Here is a 15,966-nt window from a genome sequence, read left to right on the forward strand (position 1 = left end):
GATGCTTCAGGGTGGACATCGGAGTAGTTATGCCGGCCGGGTTGGGGGCTGCGTACGCCGCAGGGGCCGGGCTGATGGGGGCGCTGGCCGCCGGTTCAGCTAAGCTGGCCCTGGGCGCTGATTACCTGCGGGTGGGCTGCATTGCAGTCGGAGGAGGAGAGGAGGCCGCAGCTGGTGCCTGCGCCTGGGTAAGAGGCGGCCTTTGCTCTCTCCTTGGGAAGGAGCTGGTCCTTTGCGACGGAGGCTTAGCAAGCCAGATCGGCCGCTGGTTTGCAATGGCGAAGCCTCAATGCAGACACGCGCGCTTAGGCACCTCGCGAGTCTCTAAAAGAGGCTTTTCGTGAATGGATCGCGGTTTGCGTGTCTCACCCACACTGGGACTGCGGAGAGTTGGACTCCCAACAACATCTGGACGGCTCCAGGTTCCCCGCCCTTGCAATAGGAAGCCCACAAGGAGGATGTGAGCGCAACAGCACCCTTCCGCCCATGTTCCCCAGCAACGGGGATTCAGAGGCTCGCAGTCTCTGGTTCCAGACGTAATTTAGCATCACGACTAGTAGTAGCCACTGATACCCTGATCCTCCATGAATGTGTCTAAAGGCGCATGTTTAGACAGAAAACAGTCCTACAACTCCCGTGGCTGGCTGGGGCATGCTGGGAGTTGTAGGACATAGGATTTCACCTTAACCCCCTTTAAAGCTGCCCATGTTGGTGTCCACCACTACCTCTTGGGGTAGCAAATTCCATAGTTTAACAACTATCCCTTGTGTAAAGAAGTGTGACTCTCCCACCAGGCTGCTTCATTGGATGATCCGAGGCTCCAGTATTCCGAGAGAGAGAGAAACATCTCCCTATCTACTTTCTCCACACCATGCATAATTGTATCCACTTCTATCATGCCTTCCCTCACTCACCTTTTTCTAAGCTTAAAAAGGCCCAAATGTTTCCTCATAGGGGAGTTGCCGCAGTCCTTTGATTATTTTGAATGCCCTTTTCTGCACCTTGTCCAGCTCTACAATATCCCTTTTCAGGTGCAGTGACCACAGCCATTCTGGATCGGACTAAGGGTCCAGCTAGTCCAGCATTCTGTTCACACAGTGGCCAACCAGCTGTCAACCAGGAACCTACAAGCAAGGCGTGAGCGCAACAGCACCCTCCCACCTATGTTCCCCAGCAACTGGTACACATAGGCATTCTGCCTCTGGTACTGGAGGTAGCGCATAGCCATCAGGACTAGTAGCCATTGATAGGCTTCTCCAGGAATTTGTCTAACCCCCTTGTAAAGCCATCCAAATTGGTGGCCATCACTAAATCTTGTGGTAGCGAATTCCATAGTTTAACTATGTGCTGTGTGAAGAAGTACTTCCTTTTATCTGTCCTGAATCTCCCACCAGTCAGCTTCATGGGATGACCCTGGGTTCTAGTGTTATGAGAGACGGAGAAAAATGTCTCCTTATCCACATCATACATACTTTTGTACACCTCTGTCATGTCTCCCCTTACCCTCCTTTTTTCCAAGCTAATCAATCCCAGCTGTTGTAACCTTCCCTCATGGGGGAATTGCTCCAGCCTCTTGATCAGCTGCCCTTTTCCACATCTCTTCTAGCTCTGCAATATCGTTTTTTAAGTGCGGTGAGCAGAACTGTACACAGTATTCTAAGTGTGGTCATGCCATAGATTTGCATAAAGGCAGTATGATATTGCCCATTTTATTCTCAATTTTTTTCCTAATTAAGCCTAACATGAAGTTTGCCTTTTTTTTACAGCGGCCGCACACTGGGTTGACATTTTCAACAAGCTGACCACCACAACCCCCAGCTATCTCTCTCGGTCAGTCACCACTAGCTCAGATCCCATACAGGTTATAGTTGGTAAACATGTAATGAAATATAGCCCTAGAGAAGCCATATGTTGGGCTGATCCAGAGTCTGCTTTGGCCATACCATTGCCGCAGTCCCTTGATCATTTTGGATGCCCTTTTCTGCACCTTGTCCAGCTCTAATATCCCTTTTTAGGTGCAGTGACTACAGCTGTACACAGTATTCCAAGTGTGGTCGCACCATAGACTTGTATAAAGGCATTATGATATAGGCATACAAAAAACAAAGGCATCCATGTTGGCTGTAAAAACAATTCCAAAATCCATAAAGTGTAATACCTTTCTTTGGCCAACTCAAAGATTACAAAAAATGAGCAAGCTTTTGAGATCTCCAGATCTCTTCATTGGGTGAGATGTTACAAAAAGCTGGTGTGGGGTGGCTGTTCTGTAGGTAGTTTTATTTTCCTTTCCCAATGATCCCCAACATAGAATGTGTCTTTTCAAAGCACATTGCAGACATTTACATCAAGGTATCCACCACAGTGTATAGTGAAGTTATGATTTTTTGCGCCGGTGTGCGCCATTTTCCGCCTGTTCACATTGAACCGCATTTGCCATTTGCATGCCCATTCCTCCAGTTTGGAGGTATCTTTTTGGAGCTCTTAAGTTAAACTAAATACCCTGTGTAGAATTGAGTGGTGTTTTTGCATGCATGAGAACTGTTGCATTGGGGCTTACTCCTGAGTATATCTGCATAGAATCGAGCTGTGTTTTGTATGCTTAGTGGGAAAGTGTACAAATTGGTAGAAATTACATCTGTCCTTGGCCCCACCCTGTGCCCTTACTCCACCTACTGCTGAAATGCGGCTCCTGAGACCCTTCCCAAAGTGGAATTTAGCCCCCAGCCCAAAAAAGGTTCCCCACTTGTCATTTAGGATTTCGAGAAATGTTACCTCTTTCGCATGACTGGAACATGCATTTATCCAGTCCCTGCGAGGGTGATTGAAGTCATTCCCCATCTGAAGATCACCCTGAGCATTTTGATTAGGGGGGCAGTTGGTTGTCCCTAGTACTAAATTCCTTTAGTAATTTGGGCCCTAGTATTGTCACCCACAGTGATTCTTGGAGGAGTCTGCCCCTTTTGAGATTTCTAGTTTGTTCGCCTCTGTGTCCTCATTGATGTATAGTGTGCCCTTCCTATTATGTTTGTATCCAGAGATTGCCATCTCCCCCTGGTTCCCTCTGTTCCACCAGGTTTCTGTTGTGCCCATTATCCCTGTGGTTACCTTTGAAACCAAGCACTCCAACTCTCCCATCTTGGTTCAGAAGGTGTCCCTCTCCAAACATCTCTGTCATGAACATTTTCTCTTATTTTTGTCAGGAAAATGACACAAAGGGAAAGGGGTAAATATCCTCTCTGCCACCCCACCTGTTTCAGTCTAATTGGTGGCCCCCAAATGCATGGTGGCTGCATTTCCTTAAAAATGGACATGTTGGGAGATCCAGCCATGTTTTGCTCATAGAACCTTGTTTCAGATGCCTTCCTGCTCCCCTTGTGGCTTGAGGTTGAGTGCTTCTCCATGCATTACCAGCTTGGAACACAAAAGCCTTTTGGCTGGCCCCTGTGTAACTGAAGGTAATTGAAGGTGTGGCAGAGGCCACTTAATCCCCACGGAGAATCAACATCTTTCTGGTCTGTTTATTCAAAGCACCATTGTGCCCCATTTCATGATTGATTCTCCCACCTCCACCCTTTGCTTTCGATTCTGGCATTTTGTTGAGTCCACCTTATGTAAGCTGCTAGCTGGTTAGGCAGACCCATGAAGGTAGGTTTTACATTTTAAAAGCAACATGACCTTATGTATTCATGGGGATTTTCTAGTTCATTTGTGTATGCAGTTTCATCTCTTACGTACACACATTCTGGACTGGTTCGCACATAAGGAGAAGCCACCGTGGGTGAATTTCCCTGTGGGGTTTCTTGTTACAGCGGCAACCACCATTTTGAATATTCAGGGTGTGCCAGGAGTGCACCATATCTTCTCCTTACATGTGAACCTGGCAAGGGGAGGTTGTTGAGGTGGTTGACAAGCCACCCTTAACCCTGAAACAGCCTATGGGTTCTGGATAGCTTGTCAACCACCCCCAAAACCCACCCTCACCAGATTGGCACATAAGAAGCCCTGGCATGGCTGGATTGGCAACCTGGCACCCACGGATGCTGCAACTCACCATGCCTAATAAACCCACCATGGCTTATTAGCCCGTGTGCACCAGGTTGCGAATCCAAGTCACCGCTGCAGCTGCTTCTTACGTGCAAACCTGGCAAGGGTGGGTTGTTGGGGTGGTTAATCGCTCCACAAGCTTACAAGGTTACAAGGCCATGTGTTCTGGGTGGTTTGTTAACCACCCCAACAAGTTACCATCTTTGGGTTTCGACACCGCAAGAAGCTGCGCCTAGCAAGGGTAATTTGGGAAATGAGCTGGCATACACACAACCAGCACACTCAGGGTGGTTAAGAAGTCACCAAGGCTTGTTAACTACCCTGCGATTGTGCAAACCGGGTTTCTTTCTTGACCCAACCATGTGAGAAAAAATTGGTACATTTAACTGGGCCCAAATTACTTGAAGGACAGCCTTCTTCCGTACTAACTTGCCCACACTGCAGTCATCAGCAGAGGCCCTTCTCAGTTGCCTGCTGCGAAGGGTGGTTAGGCTGGTGAGTACAAGGGAGAGGGCCTTCTCAGTGGTGGGCCTGTAACTCTGGAACTGGCTTTCATCAGGGGTTTGTCAGTCCCCTTCTTTTCAGGTCTTCAGGAAAGCTGGAAAACCCACCTGATTCCACAAACAGTTTTCAATTTTTTCCCCGTAGTGTCTTGGGCTGCTGGTTTTACTGGCAACTTCTGTTTTATTGATTCTTAATGGTAATCTCTGTTGTTGTGGATTTTTATTGAACGTGTACTTAGTGATTTTTATTGTATCCACTTCATGTGTTTTTTATCTTGTACACTACTTCAAGAGGGTTTCACCCTTACAGGTGGCCAAAAAATAGTTTCAAATAAATAAATAGATTGGTAGGGGGTGGGTAGCCTGCACAGCCTGCAATCACATTAGTATGAGGAAAAAATTGAGGCTAGATTGTAGAACTTGCTCAAAGATGTTTACACAATCTTACTTCCCATCAGTATTATTTATATGGGGCGTCCAGTTCTTGCCAGATTTGCTGGAGTGTTTGAACAGAGAAGCAGCTTCCTGAAGAGTGAGCTGCTGGCATGAAAGAGAGAGAGTGCTTGTAGTCTGAGAGACAATGAGAGGTGTGCCTCCTTATGAGAAAAGCTGTCACAAGAACTACAAGTTCCAGAGTCCATTAGTTCCGGCTGGCATTTCCAGTACACAGGCAGGAGGCAACAACAGGGTGTGGCAGAAGACTGGGAGCAAGAGGGAGCGACAAGCACTGCAACACGTTTCCTCAACCTGGTGTCCTTCACGTGGTTCGGACTTCCATCTTCCAGCAGCCCCAGCCAGCATGGCCAGTGGTCAGGAATGCTGGGAACTGTAGTCCAAAACATCTGTAGGGCACCAGATTGGGGAAGGCTCTACTGAAATAATAAGCAGGGACACTGATATCCCCAGGAGAGTGAGAGCCAGTGCTGATGATAGTATTGACAGACCCCTCAACATACCTGTCCAAATGGCTTAGGCTGCTGGTCTCCAGGGCACATACAAGTGACACTAGATCCCAAGAGCAGGGAACATGCCCTTGTATTTGCCTTGTCTGGCTATAAATATAAACCTGACAGCCCAAAACACGGAGTTTGAAACAAAGGGCCCTGGGAGAAGCTAAAGAACCGCCATCGAAGACCTGTTTTTCAAAAGAGACAGTAATTTGGGGAGGCTGGACAGGTCACAGACTGGGCGCAGAGAAATTGTCCTGGGCCCAGAGAAGTGATACTTGGGCACTGCATACACTGGGATTATAGTAGATACATCAGTGAATTGTATCATAGCTAGAGCTCTGTATGCACTAAATCCTGGCCCTGCCAAGCCTGGTTCTGTTATTGGGTCAAACTAGCCAGATTATTTTGTTGTTGTTGTGAGAAATGGAGTGTTTCATTGGAGGAAAGGGGGAGGGGCTTTCCCTGTGATATGTTTTTCCATTAAAAATTTATCTCCCCAAACTCTTTTTCTGCTCTCAGGTGAAAATAATAGGCACCCGAAGCTGATCAGTTACCAAGTAGTATATTTATTATGTAGTTCAAATTCATTCAGCCAATCTACTCCTTTCTGCTTTGTGAAGATGTCAAGAGAAAAGCCGTAGGGCCGTCTGTGATGATCTCCTAGTGAAGCTAGCAACAGTGAGCTTCATGTGTAGACGTGGAGAAATACACCCTTGTACAATCTCCACATGTGACCTGCTTGGGTGATGATATTTTCGTATGGAAAACTCCAGCATTTCCTTTCAAGAAACAGATTCCCACCCTCTGTAAAAACAACAAAAAGTCTTGTGGCACCTTAAAGACTAACACATTTATTTTGGCATAAGCTTTTGTGAACACTGTCCACTTCCAAATTCCTGAAGTGTTAACCTCAAATTGGCAGATCTATATACACATGGGGAATGAGGGAGAAATGTAAACTGTGTTGTCAAGGGGAATTGAAATGCAAATCAGTACGGACAGTGATGATTAGGGATGTTCAGACTGTGTAAAATCGGCTCCGTCTGTGTTTCGCGGATTGTCAGTTGCCTTTTGTTCCATCGTCTGCTCACAGGCGGATGCGAGTATTTTTTCGTCATGCAGAAAAATACGTAAATAATTACGTAACTATTTACATAAGTATTTACATAATTTACCTAAGTGGTAACATTTAGCATATTGTCCCCCATTTCGTTCAATGTTTCCTCAGCAGAAACTTGCATATTTTCCTACAAATATGCGTAAATTTGAGGAAAGTAAAAAAATAATCCGACAGGCTACGGACTCCGCACAGCCTGAGGGGGCCGCTCTGCAGCGGATTCTGCAGGTCGGATTCTTAGAAATCCGAGCTCATTTTGGTCTGTCTCGAATTTCTCCAACATCCATAGTGATGATTACCTTAACAGTTGCCATGCTGTATAGTCATTTTAAAAACTCAACTCTGATCACTGGGAGTTGGATGAAGGCACAAGAAAAAAGGACACCTTTTCACATCACTGGAGTGAGGATTCTGGGGGTAAAAGCAAACATAAATCCTACTTAGAATAGACCCATTCAAATGAATGGTGCTTAGATTAGTCATGACTAAGCTAAGTCTCATTCATTTCAGTGAGTCTACTCTAAGTAGGATTTATGTTGGCATTTACCCAAGCTGTGTCCATGAGTGTGGATGTTTTTATATCATTTTGCCTTACCTTCATATCGCATGAATACACATGGATGTCTAACCTGAAGTTACAAAAACAGTGCGCTAATAAGAAAGCACTATGTGCTACATGCAGTTGGACTTTGTTCAAAGTCAATACAACAGAACTTGTCAACTGGGGTGTGTTTGAAGAATGGTTCCTTGAAACCCTCATGCTAGTTGAGAAATGCTGAGCTGGTTCTGGGGAAAAGCTTACTATTGGACTAAGCAGTTTCCTGAATTCTGGAAGAAAGAGCCTGATAAAGAATGTTTGAGTTAGGGGAAGCTACCTCATCTTTTAGACATCCAAACTCTTTCAGGATGCTCTGTAATAATTAGCATTCTGTTCCAAGGACTTTGTGTCAGCTTCTTTTGGACCAGGCTGAATCTAGACCAGACGTTGGTTTTAGCTAACTCCAAGGAAATATGGGACATGTAATTTAAATATGTAACATTACCTATTATACATAACCCTGGTGTATTGCAGGATACTGGTATCAGAAACGTGGGAAAGTATGTATTGTCTTTTCCTACAGTGTAAACCTCTAAATAAAGCTGACGAATTTCTCTTTGTACCATCACAAGTCAATGAGTTGGATTCAGCTTTATGCTGAATCAACTGCGCAGACAGAAGTGGACTTCCCCGCCCTCTCCTTACCACAGCAGGCTCTCCAGGCCCCTGAACATGTTATACAGAGAGTCAGGAGACCCTGCTGAATGGGGTGAAATGTGTGTGTAGGGGAAGGGGGGATCCCAACAATTAGGCAGAGGGACCTTCCATGAGTGGAGCTCTACCTCCAACAGAAGGTAGATCCTGGATCTAACCCTCCATCTTTATGCTTTGTGTTTGTTCTTCTGTAAGGATAAAATACAGAGCTGACTAGTGTTAGCCATCAGAGCCAATGGTGAGGGATCACAGGAGTTATAGGACAACAAGCTGCCCTTCCCTGCCCTAGACCATAAGGATATGCCAATAAGTGAAGTGAGAGATACGACTTCCATACGTTGTCCATATGTTCCACAGTATCTCTCCATATTTATAATACTTAATACAAGGGGAAGAATGGCGTTTGCTGTGTCAACACTGGCAAAGCAGATCCAAGTCACAACCTGTGTCTTCCACAGGACTACCTTCTCTAACAATACAGTTCTCTCAAATCTTAATTCGGCATCAAGAAAACATCTTAATGTTTAGTACAGAATGCGGTGGCTCACCTGATTAAAGGCAGCCGCCAGCGAGATCACATCACTCCAGTGCTGAAGGAGTTGCACTGGTTACCAGTTGTTTTCCGGGCCAAATTCAAGGTGTTGGTTTTGACCTTTAAAACCCTATATGGTTCCTGCCCAGCCTATCTTAAGGAGCGCCTCCAGCAGCACCAGACAGGCCGCTTAACAAGATCAGCCTCGGATGGCCTTCTCTCTGTCCCATCAGCCAGGACAGCTAGACTGGTGGGGACAAGGGAGAGGGCCTTTTCTGTAGTGGCCCCCACTCTGTGGAACTCCCTCCCTAGGGAACTCCGTCATGCCCCCTCTTTAATGAGCTTCCGTCGTGCATTAAAAAAGTGGCTGTTCAGGCAGGCATTTGGGGTGGGTTAGGGTATTTTAGAAAATGTTTTTATTGTAGAATTTTATTGTTTTATTGTATGTTGTACATCGCCCAGAGTGGTTGGGTGACCAGCCAGATGGGCGATTAATAAATTAAATAATAATAATAATAATAATAATAATAATCTAGCAAAATAATGTTCACAGGTTAGTTCCAACTATGCCATGCAGCAGAAGTTTTCTGCTTTGTACAGAATGTTTGTGAAATGAATGGAACATACAGTGTGATTAAAATATCCTCCCTAATTGTTCTACAGTTACCCACGATGCTTCGAGTGGTATGTGGTGGTCTGGTTCTTGCATGGAATGCCATAATGTGGACTTTCTTTGCCAAAGCCCTAAGATATTCTTCCTCTTCAGCTACAGCGACGGTGACATCAACAGCTTCTAACTTCATCTCTTCCGTGAGTACAACTTACATCATAACGCATGCCCGCATGATTGGCCAAAGCGTGACCCAACCACATTTCTATGATAGTTTTGGAAGTCCTCCTGATACACTGTCTGCTTCTACTTGATAAGGGTTTGATGAGGGCCTGGCAGGAAATAGCTGTGTTCCTCTGTTGTACCCGTCTCCTTTTGTAATGTAAATTGGACTACATGCATTCTCCAGTGAAGGAGAGGGAAGCACACCCTTCCGGTGAATTAAAAATGCAACTTGTAATATTACTAATAATATAAAACAACACAGAATATTCAAAAAATAGTGAGGCATTACTGCAGGAGAAGATAACAGGGTAACCTTGCTGGTGTCCGCCACTTAAATATATCTTTAAAAAATGTGTGTATAGATTTTTTTTAAAAGTCTGCTTTAAAAGGTCACACAGTGGTGTGAGTATGAGGAGAGGGGAGTTGCATTGCTCACCACTAACCACATGACAGACAGTAAGCAGTTGGGTTCGTTTACACTCACTCAACCACATTCCACACGTTGTTCATGTGAACATAGGAAGGGGAATATATAACTACAGTTTTTCTCCCAGGAGGTCAAAGCTTAAAGAAAGCAAGTGTAGGATATCACAGAATTGTTCTTACATCGGCTTCCTACAGTGCACATCCTATCTACTAATAGTGAATTCAGTTCTCCAAGTGCCGGTCCTTGGATAGCCAAAATGGCATGAGGGGAGGTATCCACAAGCTTGGTGGAACTGTCAGCACTAGGTTTCCCTCACAGAGTGCAGGGCTGTTTCTTTTGTCAGTGAAGTGCAAGATCCCAAGCCATTCCTGCAGTAGTATGGGTGCTTCCAGACAAGGCTTTTATAGTGCCATCACCCTGCCTCATTCACAGAATTTTAAAGGGGGTCCAGATGACAACATCTTCCTCATAACTTTCCTGTGTCTTCCCACCATCACTTCTGTCTTTTCTCTTAACACAGAAAATACGTTAAGGGGGAAAAAGTTGGAATCGCTGCACAATGCCATCTGATTGGTAGTGAATAGAAGCTGTCTCAAAGCCCCTCTGTGTCAGTTTTCAATCCTAACTAATTTTATAACCATATACTACCTCTTAGTACCTGTGCAAAGTTCATTTTGTCACATGCCCTAAGACCCTGTAGCTCAGCCTTCCGCAACCTGGTGACCGCCAGATGAATTAGACTTCAACTCCAGTAATTCCCAGCTATAATTCCCAATGATCATGCTGGCTGGCAATGATGGGAGTTGCCATCCAACATATCTGGAGGCCACCAGGGTGGAGAAGCCTGCTGGAGCATCATAATAAGTTCATGCCAGCTGAGAATAGGAGTCTCCGTTTCAGGCTGCAGCGATGCTGTCAATGATTCTGTTTCCTTTCAGGCTTTTCTTGGCAGGTTGCTGTTTGGGGAGACTCATGCCCTGTTGTGGTGGGTAGGGGTATCCATTACCCTCCTTGGACTTTTGCTGCTCCACACTGCCCCGCCACATCTGTCAGAAGAGGAGAGGCACATGAAGGAAAAGAAGAAATAGAAACCTGAAGGACTTTTTAATTCATGACACAGACAGGAAATAACATCAGGGCCAAAACACAAAACGAAACTCGGGCCTTCTGGGCTTCTTCTCCTAGGCTGGAGGTGTTTTTTCTTCGGTTTTGTTTACACAGATGGATTTACAGCAGATACTGTATCACTGAGTACTTGCAGAGACTCTGGTGATAGTCACGCTACAGTGAACTCCAGCACACCGAACCATGAAGGAGGAGTGTCTTTGAGAAGAGACAGTGTCATATATCTGGACTCTGAAGTAATGCTAGAAAGAATTTGGTAAATAAAAATAGTTACCGTAGAATTTACCAAAACTCATTGGAGCAAACAGCCTTTCACAATTTTATGGGAAAGAGATGCTACTACATACTATAGGCTCCTTTGGCTAGGCTACCAAATTTGAAGTTTTTAAGACAGATGGGGAGGGAGAGAGGGACAACTAATTCTACATTTGTGTGTCCTTTCCCCTTGACAGGATATGTATGTATTTTATACTGTATGTATAATTGACACTGTATGTTCTGAATTGGGGTGCAAGTTTATGATGTGGGGTATAGTCCCTCTGATGGCTCTAATGTTTGCACAGTTCTTTTATGTAGACCTGGAAGATGATAAACTTGGATATAAAAATGAGTGCCATTCACCTGGGTAGTCCATCTATTACTGACACATTAACTGCATTTGGGCAGCCTCAGTAAATTGGAAACTCATTGTTTCATCCGAGGGCTTTTTTGTACCAATCCCAGAGCAGGAAACTTGACCAATCAAAGCTCTCGGGCTTGTCGTTGTTGGCAAGGCTCCTCCATCTCTGTCAAAAACTTAAAAGGTGACCTGCAGAAGAAGGTGGAAGCTTGGGCTTGGGCCATTTGTCACCTTTTCAGTTCCTGTTTCTCACGCTAGTAACTCAGGCTTATGCCTGTCCTGGAAGAACACACATGATGAAAGAATTGGTAAGGTTCTGACAGGATGCAGAGTCCAAGAAATGTGTGTGCGAGAGAGAAATTTCTAAATATCCTGCTAAAACCTGCTGTCTGTGGGAAGAATATCACAATCTCTTGTCTGAAAATCATGTGCGGCTTAAATAAAATAAATGGACTTCATAATTAACTTTAGCAACATCTGTATTTTCACAGAAGGACTAAGGATGCTACAAAGCCACATGTACCTTATAATCTGCTCTATAATCAATTTTGATGGGGGATGGTATAAACATGTTTTAAATTACTGCTGTAAACATAATACTATATTTAATAACTAAATTAAATAAATAGCTAATTTTCTGAATTAACCAGACACACACACACACACACACAGAGAATGATGGGAGTTGTAGGACACTCTTCTATCTAAACATGCAAAGGATTGCGCCATAATAGAAATAAAGACTTTATGCCCATGATTTTAGGAAAAAAGAATAATATCCAGACTTTACTCTTACTTGCTGAAATAAAGCAACTGTTCCCCAGTCCATTTATTCATTAGTTATTGGTATGCTGTTTTTCCACATGATGATGCCCAAAGCAGCTCACAGCCTATCAAATGAACAGCAACAAATATAACCATTCAAAAACATAGTATGAACAATTACAAGATGTCTCACTTGTGCAAGTTACTCCATTTATGCCAACAGAGGGATCAGATCTCCACACCAACGGAACGAATGTGCAGATTTATTGCCTTCATTGGGATATAAGAAGAGCCCTGCTGGATCAGACCAAAGAATTACCTAGTTCTAGCAGTGGCCAGCCAGATGCCCATGGAAAACCCGAAAGCAAGACATGAGTGTCCTGCTCTTGTTTCCCAGTGATTAATCTTCAGAGGCATATACGTCTGATTTTCGAGGTAATATACAGCTGTCATGGCTAGTAGCCATGGATACCCTTATCCTCCATGAATTTGTCTGATCCCCTTTGAAAGCCATCTTTGGGTGGCCATCACCACATCATGAGATAGCAAATTATATAGTTTATGTGCTGTGTGAAGAAGTACTTCCTTTTATCTGTCCTGAATGTCTCACCAGTCAGCTTTATTGGATGACCTTGGGTTCCAGCACTGTGAGAGCAGGAGAAAAACTTTTCTCTATACACTTTTCCACACCATGACAAATTTTGTACACCTTTATCATGGCACCCCTTACTTGCCCTTTTTCTAAACTAAAAAGCCCCAAATATTGTAACCTTTCATCATAGAGAACTTGCTCCTAATCATTTGGTTGCCTTTTTTGGCATCTTTTCCAACTCTACAATATCTTTTGTGAGATGCAGTGACCAGAACAATTCACAGTATTCCAAGGGAAGAAGGACATAGCTCAGTGGGTAGAACACATGCTTTGCATGCAAAAGGTCCGAGGTGCAATCCCTGGTGTCTCCCAGTAGGGCTAGAAAAACTCTTGCCGGAATCCCTGGACAGCTGCTGCCAGTCAGTGTCAACAATATTGGGCTAGATGGACCAAGAGTTTGGTATAAGCCAGCTTCCTATGTTCCTAAGGGCGCGATCCTATGCATGTTTAGATAGAAGAAAGTCCTACAACTCCCAGCATTCCCCAGCCAACATAGGATTGCGCCCTTAGGAACATAGGAAGTGTGGTTGTACCACATAGTTCTTTTTGTGATATGCTGTAAGCGTGGGATCTCAAAATTCCATCTTTGGAATCGAGCTCTGTTACTGCAGTGAGTTCCACATTAATTTCAACAGAATGTTCATCAGAGCAGACAGATCTCTGAGTTGGGTTATGGCTGGGCAAGATACCCCTTTGATAATTTGTCCTTCTATCACAGCCTTCATATATCCTTTAATGCAGAACTAGCTACCTACCTCTATATTAGTGTGCACGCAAAGCAGCACGCTCTTTTAAAAGTAAAATATATTATTATACTTTCAAATACTAAATACATAGTCATCCCACCTACTAAGTACAAAATAATTATTCCATAAAGCGACAAAGGCTTACCATTTCAAAGGAAATTCAGAGCACAAAGTACAATCATTTCCCTTACACAGCCTCTCTCTTAATGTATCCATCGGATTGATTTCCAAAGCCTTAAATAGCCATTCTGTAGCTGCAGGGGTTCTACCATTTTTCCAATATCTAGTACAATTCTGGCAGCTATTAATAAATTTATAACCAAACTCTTAATAGTCTTTTCTAAAACATCCAGCAAATACTTTAATGGTATAAACAATCCATCAAATCCTAAGTTGATTCCCATTTTTTCATTTCTATATCAAAATAACTGACCTCCAGTATTCTTGGACCTCAGATCAACTCCACAAGACATGGATCAAATTTGCATCCAATGTCCCATACTTCCAACATCCAAACCTGTTAGTCCTGTATGTTCTGTTCATTTTTTGTGCAGTCACATACCACTTACATAAAATTTTATACTGAGCTTCCTGCAAAGAAGTACTGCCTGAAAAGCATTTATTTGCTTTAAAGATTTCTAACCACACCTTGTCTTCTATAGGCCTTCCAAAACCTCTTTCCCATCTCTTCTTAGATGAAACATTACATTTTTAAAAGGTGGTAATAATCTGATATAAATGTGATAACAATTTTTTTCTTTCCCACTTCAACTCCAGTAATGTTTTTGTACACAGTCCTCTGTCTCAAATGTATTATTTTTAGATTATGTAAAATGAAATTCCTAGTATACAAAAATTCAAACCATGGGGTTATTCGCCCAGGCCTGTTTCCAGCCAACATATATCTAGGGATAACCCCAACCTCATTTACCAAATCTTGTAACATAAAGCAATTGTGAATTTGCATTGCTGAAAGTTCCCTCCCATATTAACTACCTTTTTATGTCTAACAACTGACAGTAGAGGTAAAAACTCTGGACTCCATCTATTCCAATATTTAAACCAGATAGTCAATATATGTCTTGGGATTACTTTATTCTGGGTAGTGTTTTCTACTGCTTCCTTCGCCATCCATGGGAGAGCACTTACAGGGATTGAAATTAATTCTTGTTCCAACAGAAAATCTAGGTCTAAACTATCCCTCCCAAACCACAACTTCATCTGTGCCAATTGAGCAGCCTCAAAACACTGACCCCGGCAAGGAAAAGCAAATTCACCTTCATTAAAATGTGCCTGCAATATATCAACTTTCACCCTAGGTGTTTTCTTTTCCCATATAAATTTTAACAGGTGGTTCTCCCAACCTGTTTCAGGTGGTGCAGAGTGGTAGGCGGCAGTATTGCAACCGAAACTCTCCCCATGACCTGAGTTCAATCCCAGTGGAAGCTGGGTCCCAGGTAGCTGGTTCAGGTCGACTCAGCCTTCCATCCTTCCAAGGTTGGTAAAATGAGCACCCAGCTTGCTGGGGGAAAGGTAGTCACGACTGGGGAAGGCAATGGCAAACCACCCCGCTATAGTCTGCCATGAAAACACCAGCGCAAGCAGCGTCCCTCTAGGAGTCAGTAATGACTTGGTGCTTGCACAGGAGGAACCTTTCCTTTCTCCCAACCTAGAGTTTCTCAAAAGTCAATAAAATAAGGTAACATAGTAAACAGAAACCAGAATTTTGGTAGAATTGCCATTTTAATGGCATCCACCCATGCAAACAGCACTGCTGTTATATTTCATTCTCCCCTTCATTATGCTGGGGCCTGTCTTCACACGGGGATTGGGACTGTTTGGAGGTCCTTTGGGGCAGATGACGCCGTGGCCAGTCCACAGCCACCCTGGAGTTTAGCTGTGGGGAAGCTGCATTTTTACAGAGTACTGTCAGGAATGAATCTGAGCGTGTGGAGATGTCTGGCAGCTCAGATTCAAAATCACAATGGGAACAGCAAGAACAGAGGGAGGCACCCTCTCTAGCGAGCCCAGATATGGCAAGACTTTCTTCCCAAGAACTTGACACACAGATGGCCTAGGCTGAATTGCTCCCCCATTCCTCCACTATGAGAACTCAAGTTTCAGAGGAGGATGGTGAGGGACATGACTTGAGGGGTGCTAGGGTTCATCACAGAGCAAAGTGGGAAAAGTTAGGGTCAGGGCTCAGATGCTCCACCAGGTTGGCCACTCGTAGAAGCCAATGTAGGAGGGAGTCACCCTAAGGGAGGGACATCCCTACGAAGCCAGTCTGGCTGTGAAGTTCATGCTCGAGACTGCTGGCAACTTCTCTAACTTCCACTTCATACCCTGTACTGATACTTGTAGATGTGTGTATTAGCTGGTTTAATGCAGTCTTGAAA

General features: G+C 44.1%; 1 protein-coding gene and 1 long non-coding RNA gene across 2 annotated transcripts in view; one reads left to right on the top strand and one right to left on the bottom strand.

The window, feature by feature from the left end:
• TMEM42 (transmembrane protein 42) lies at positions 1 to 12,280 on the top strand. The gene is made up of 3 exons (XM_084858106.1): positions 1 to 188; positions 9,062 to 9,208; positions 10,599 to 12,280. The coding sequence occupies exons 1-3, from the start codon at positions 30 to 32 to the stop codon at positions 10,746 to 10,748; spliced, it is 456 nt and encodes a 151-aa protein (XP_084714232.1). The 5' UTR covers positions 1 to 29; the 3' UTR covers positions 10,749 to 12,280.
• The window catches only part of LOC146344732 (uncharacterized), a 23,439-nt gene continuing 17,927 nt past the window's right edge, over positions 10,455 to 15,966 (bottom strand). Inside the window, exons 4-5 of the long non-coding RNA XR_014792299.1 lie at positions 12,201 to 12,294; positions 10,455 to 11,027 (exon numbers count right to left, since the gene is read on the bottom strand). This is a non-coding gene — a long non-coding RNA (uncharacterized LOC146344732). The remainder of the gene's footprint in view (positions 11,028 to 12,200; positions 12,295 to 15,966) is intronic.

Source organism: Heloderma suspectum, chromosome 5, assembly GCF_057233095.1.
Source record: "Heloderma suspectum isolate Gila_16-S chromosome 5, 16-S_ref, whole genome shotgun sequence".
NCBI lineage: Eukaryota > Metazoa > Chordata > Lepidosauria > Squamata > Helodermatidae > Heloderma > Heloderma suspectum.

Bases quoted from the DNA above. Each gene is read 5' to 3' on its own strand.
- TMEM42 (XM_084858106.1), top strand. From the start codon at position 30: ATGCCGGCCGGGTTGGGGGCTGCGTACGCCGCAGGGGCCGGGCTGATG. The intron at 189-9,061 runs GTAAGAGGCGGC...ATTGTTCTACAG, and splicing joins CAGCTGGTGCCTGCGCCTGG to TTACCCACGATGCTTCGAGT. The intron at 9,209-10,598 runs GTGAGTACAACT...GTTTCCTTTCAG, and splicing joins CTTCTAACTTCATCTCTTCC to GCTTTTCTTGGCAGGTTGCT.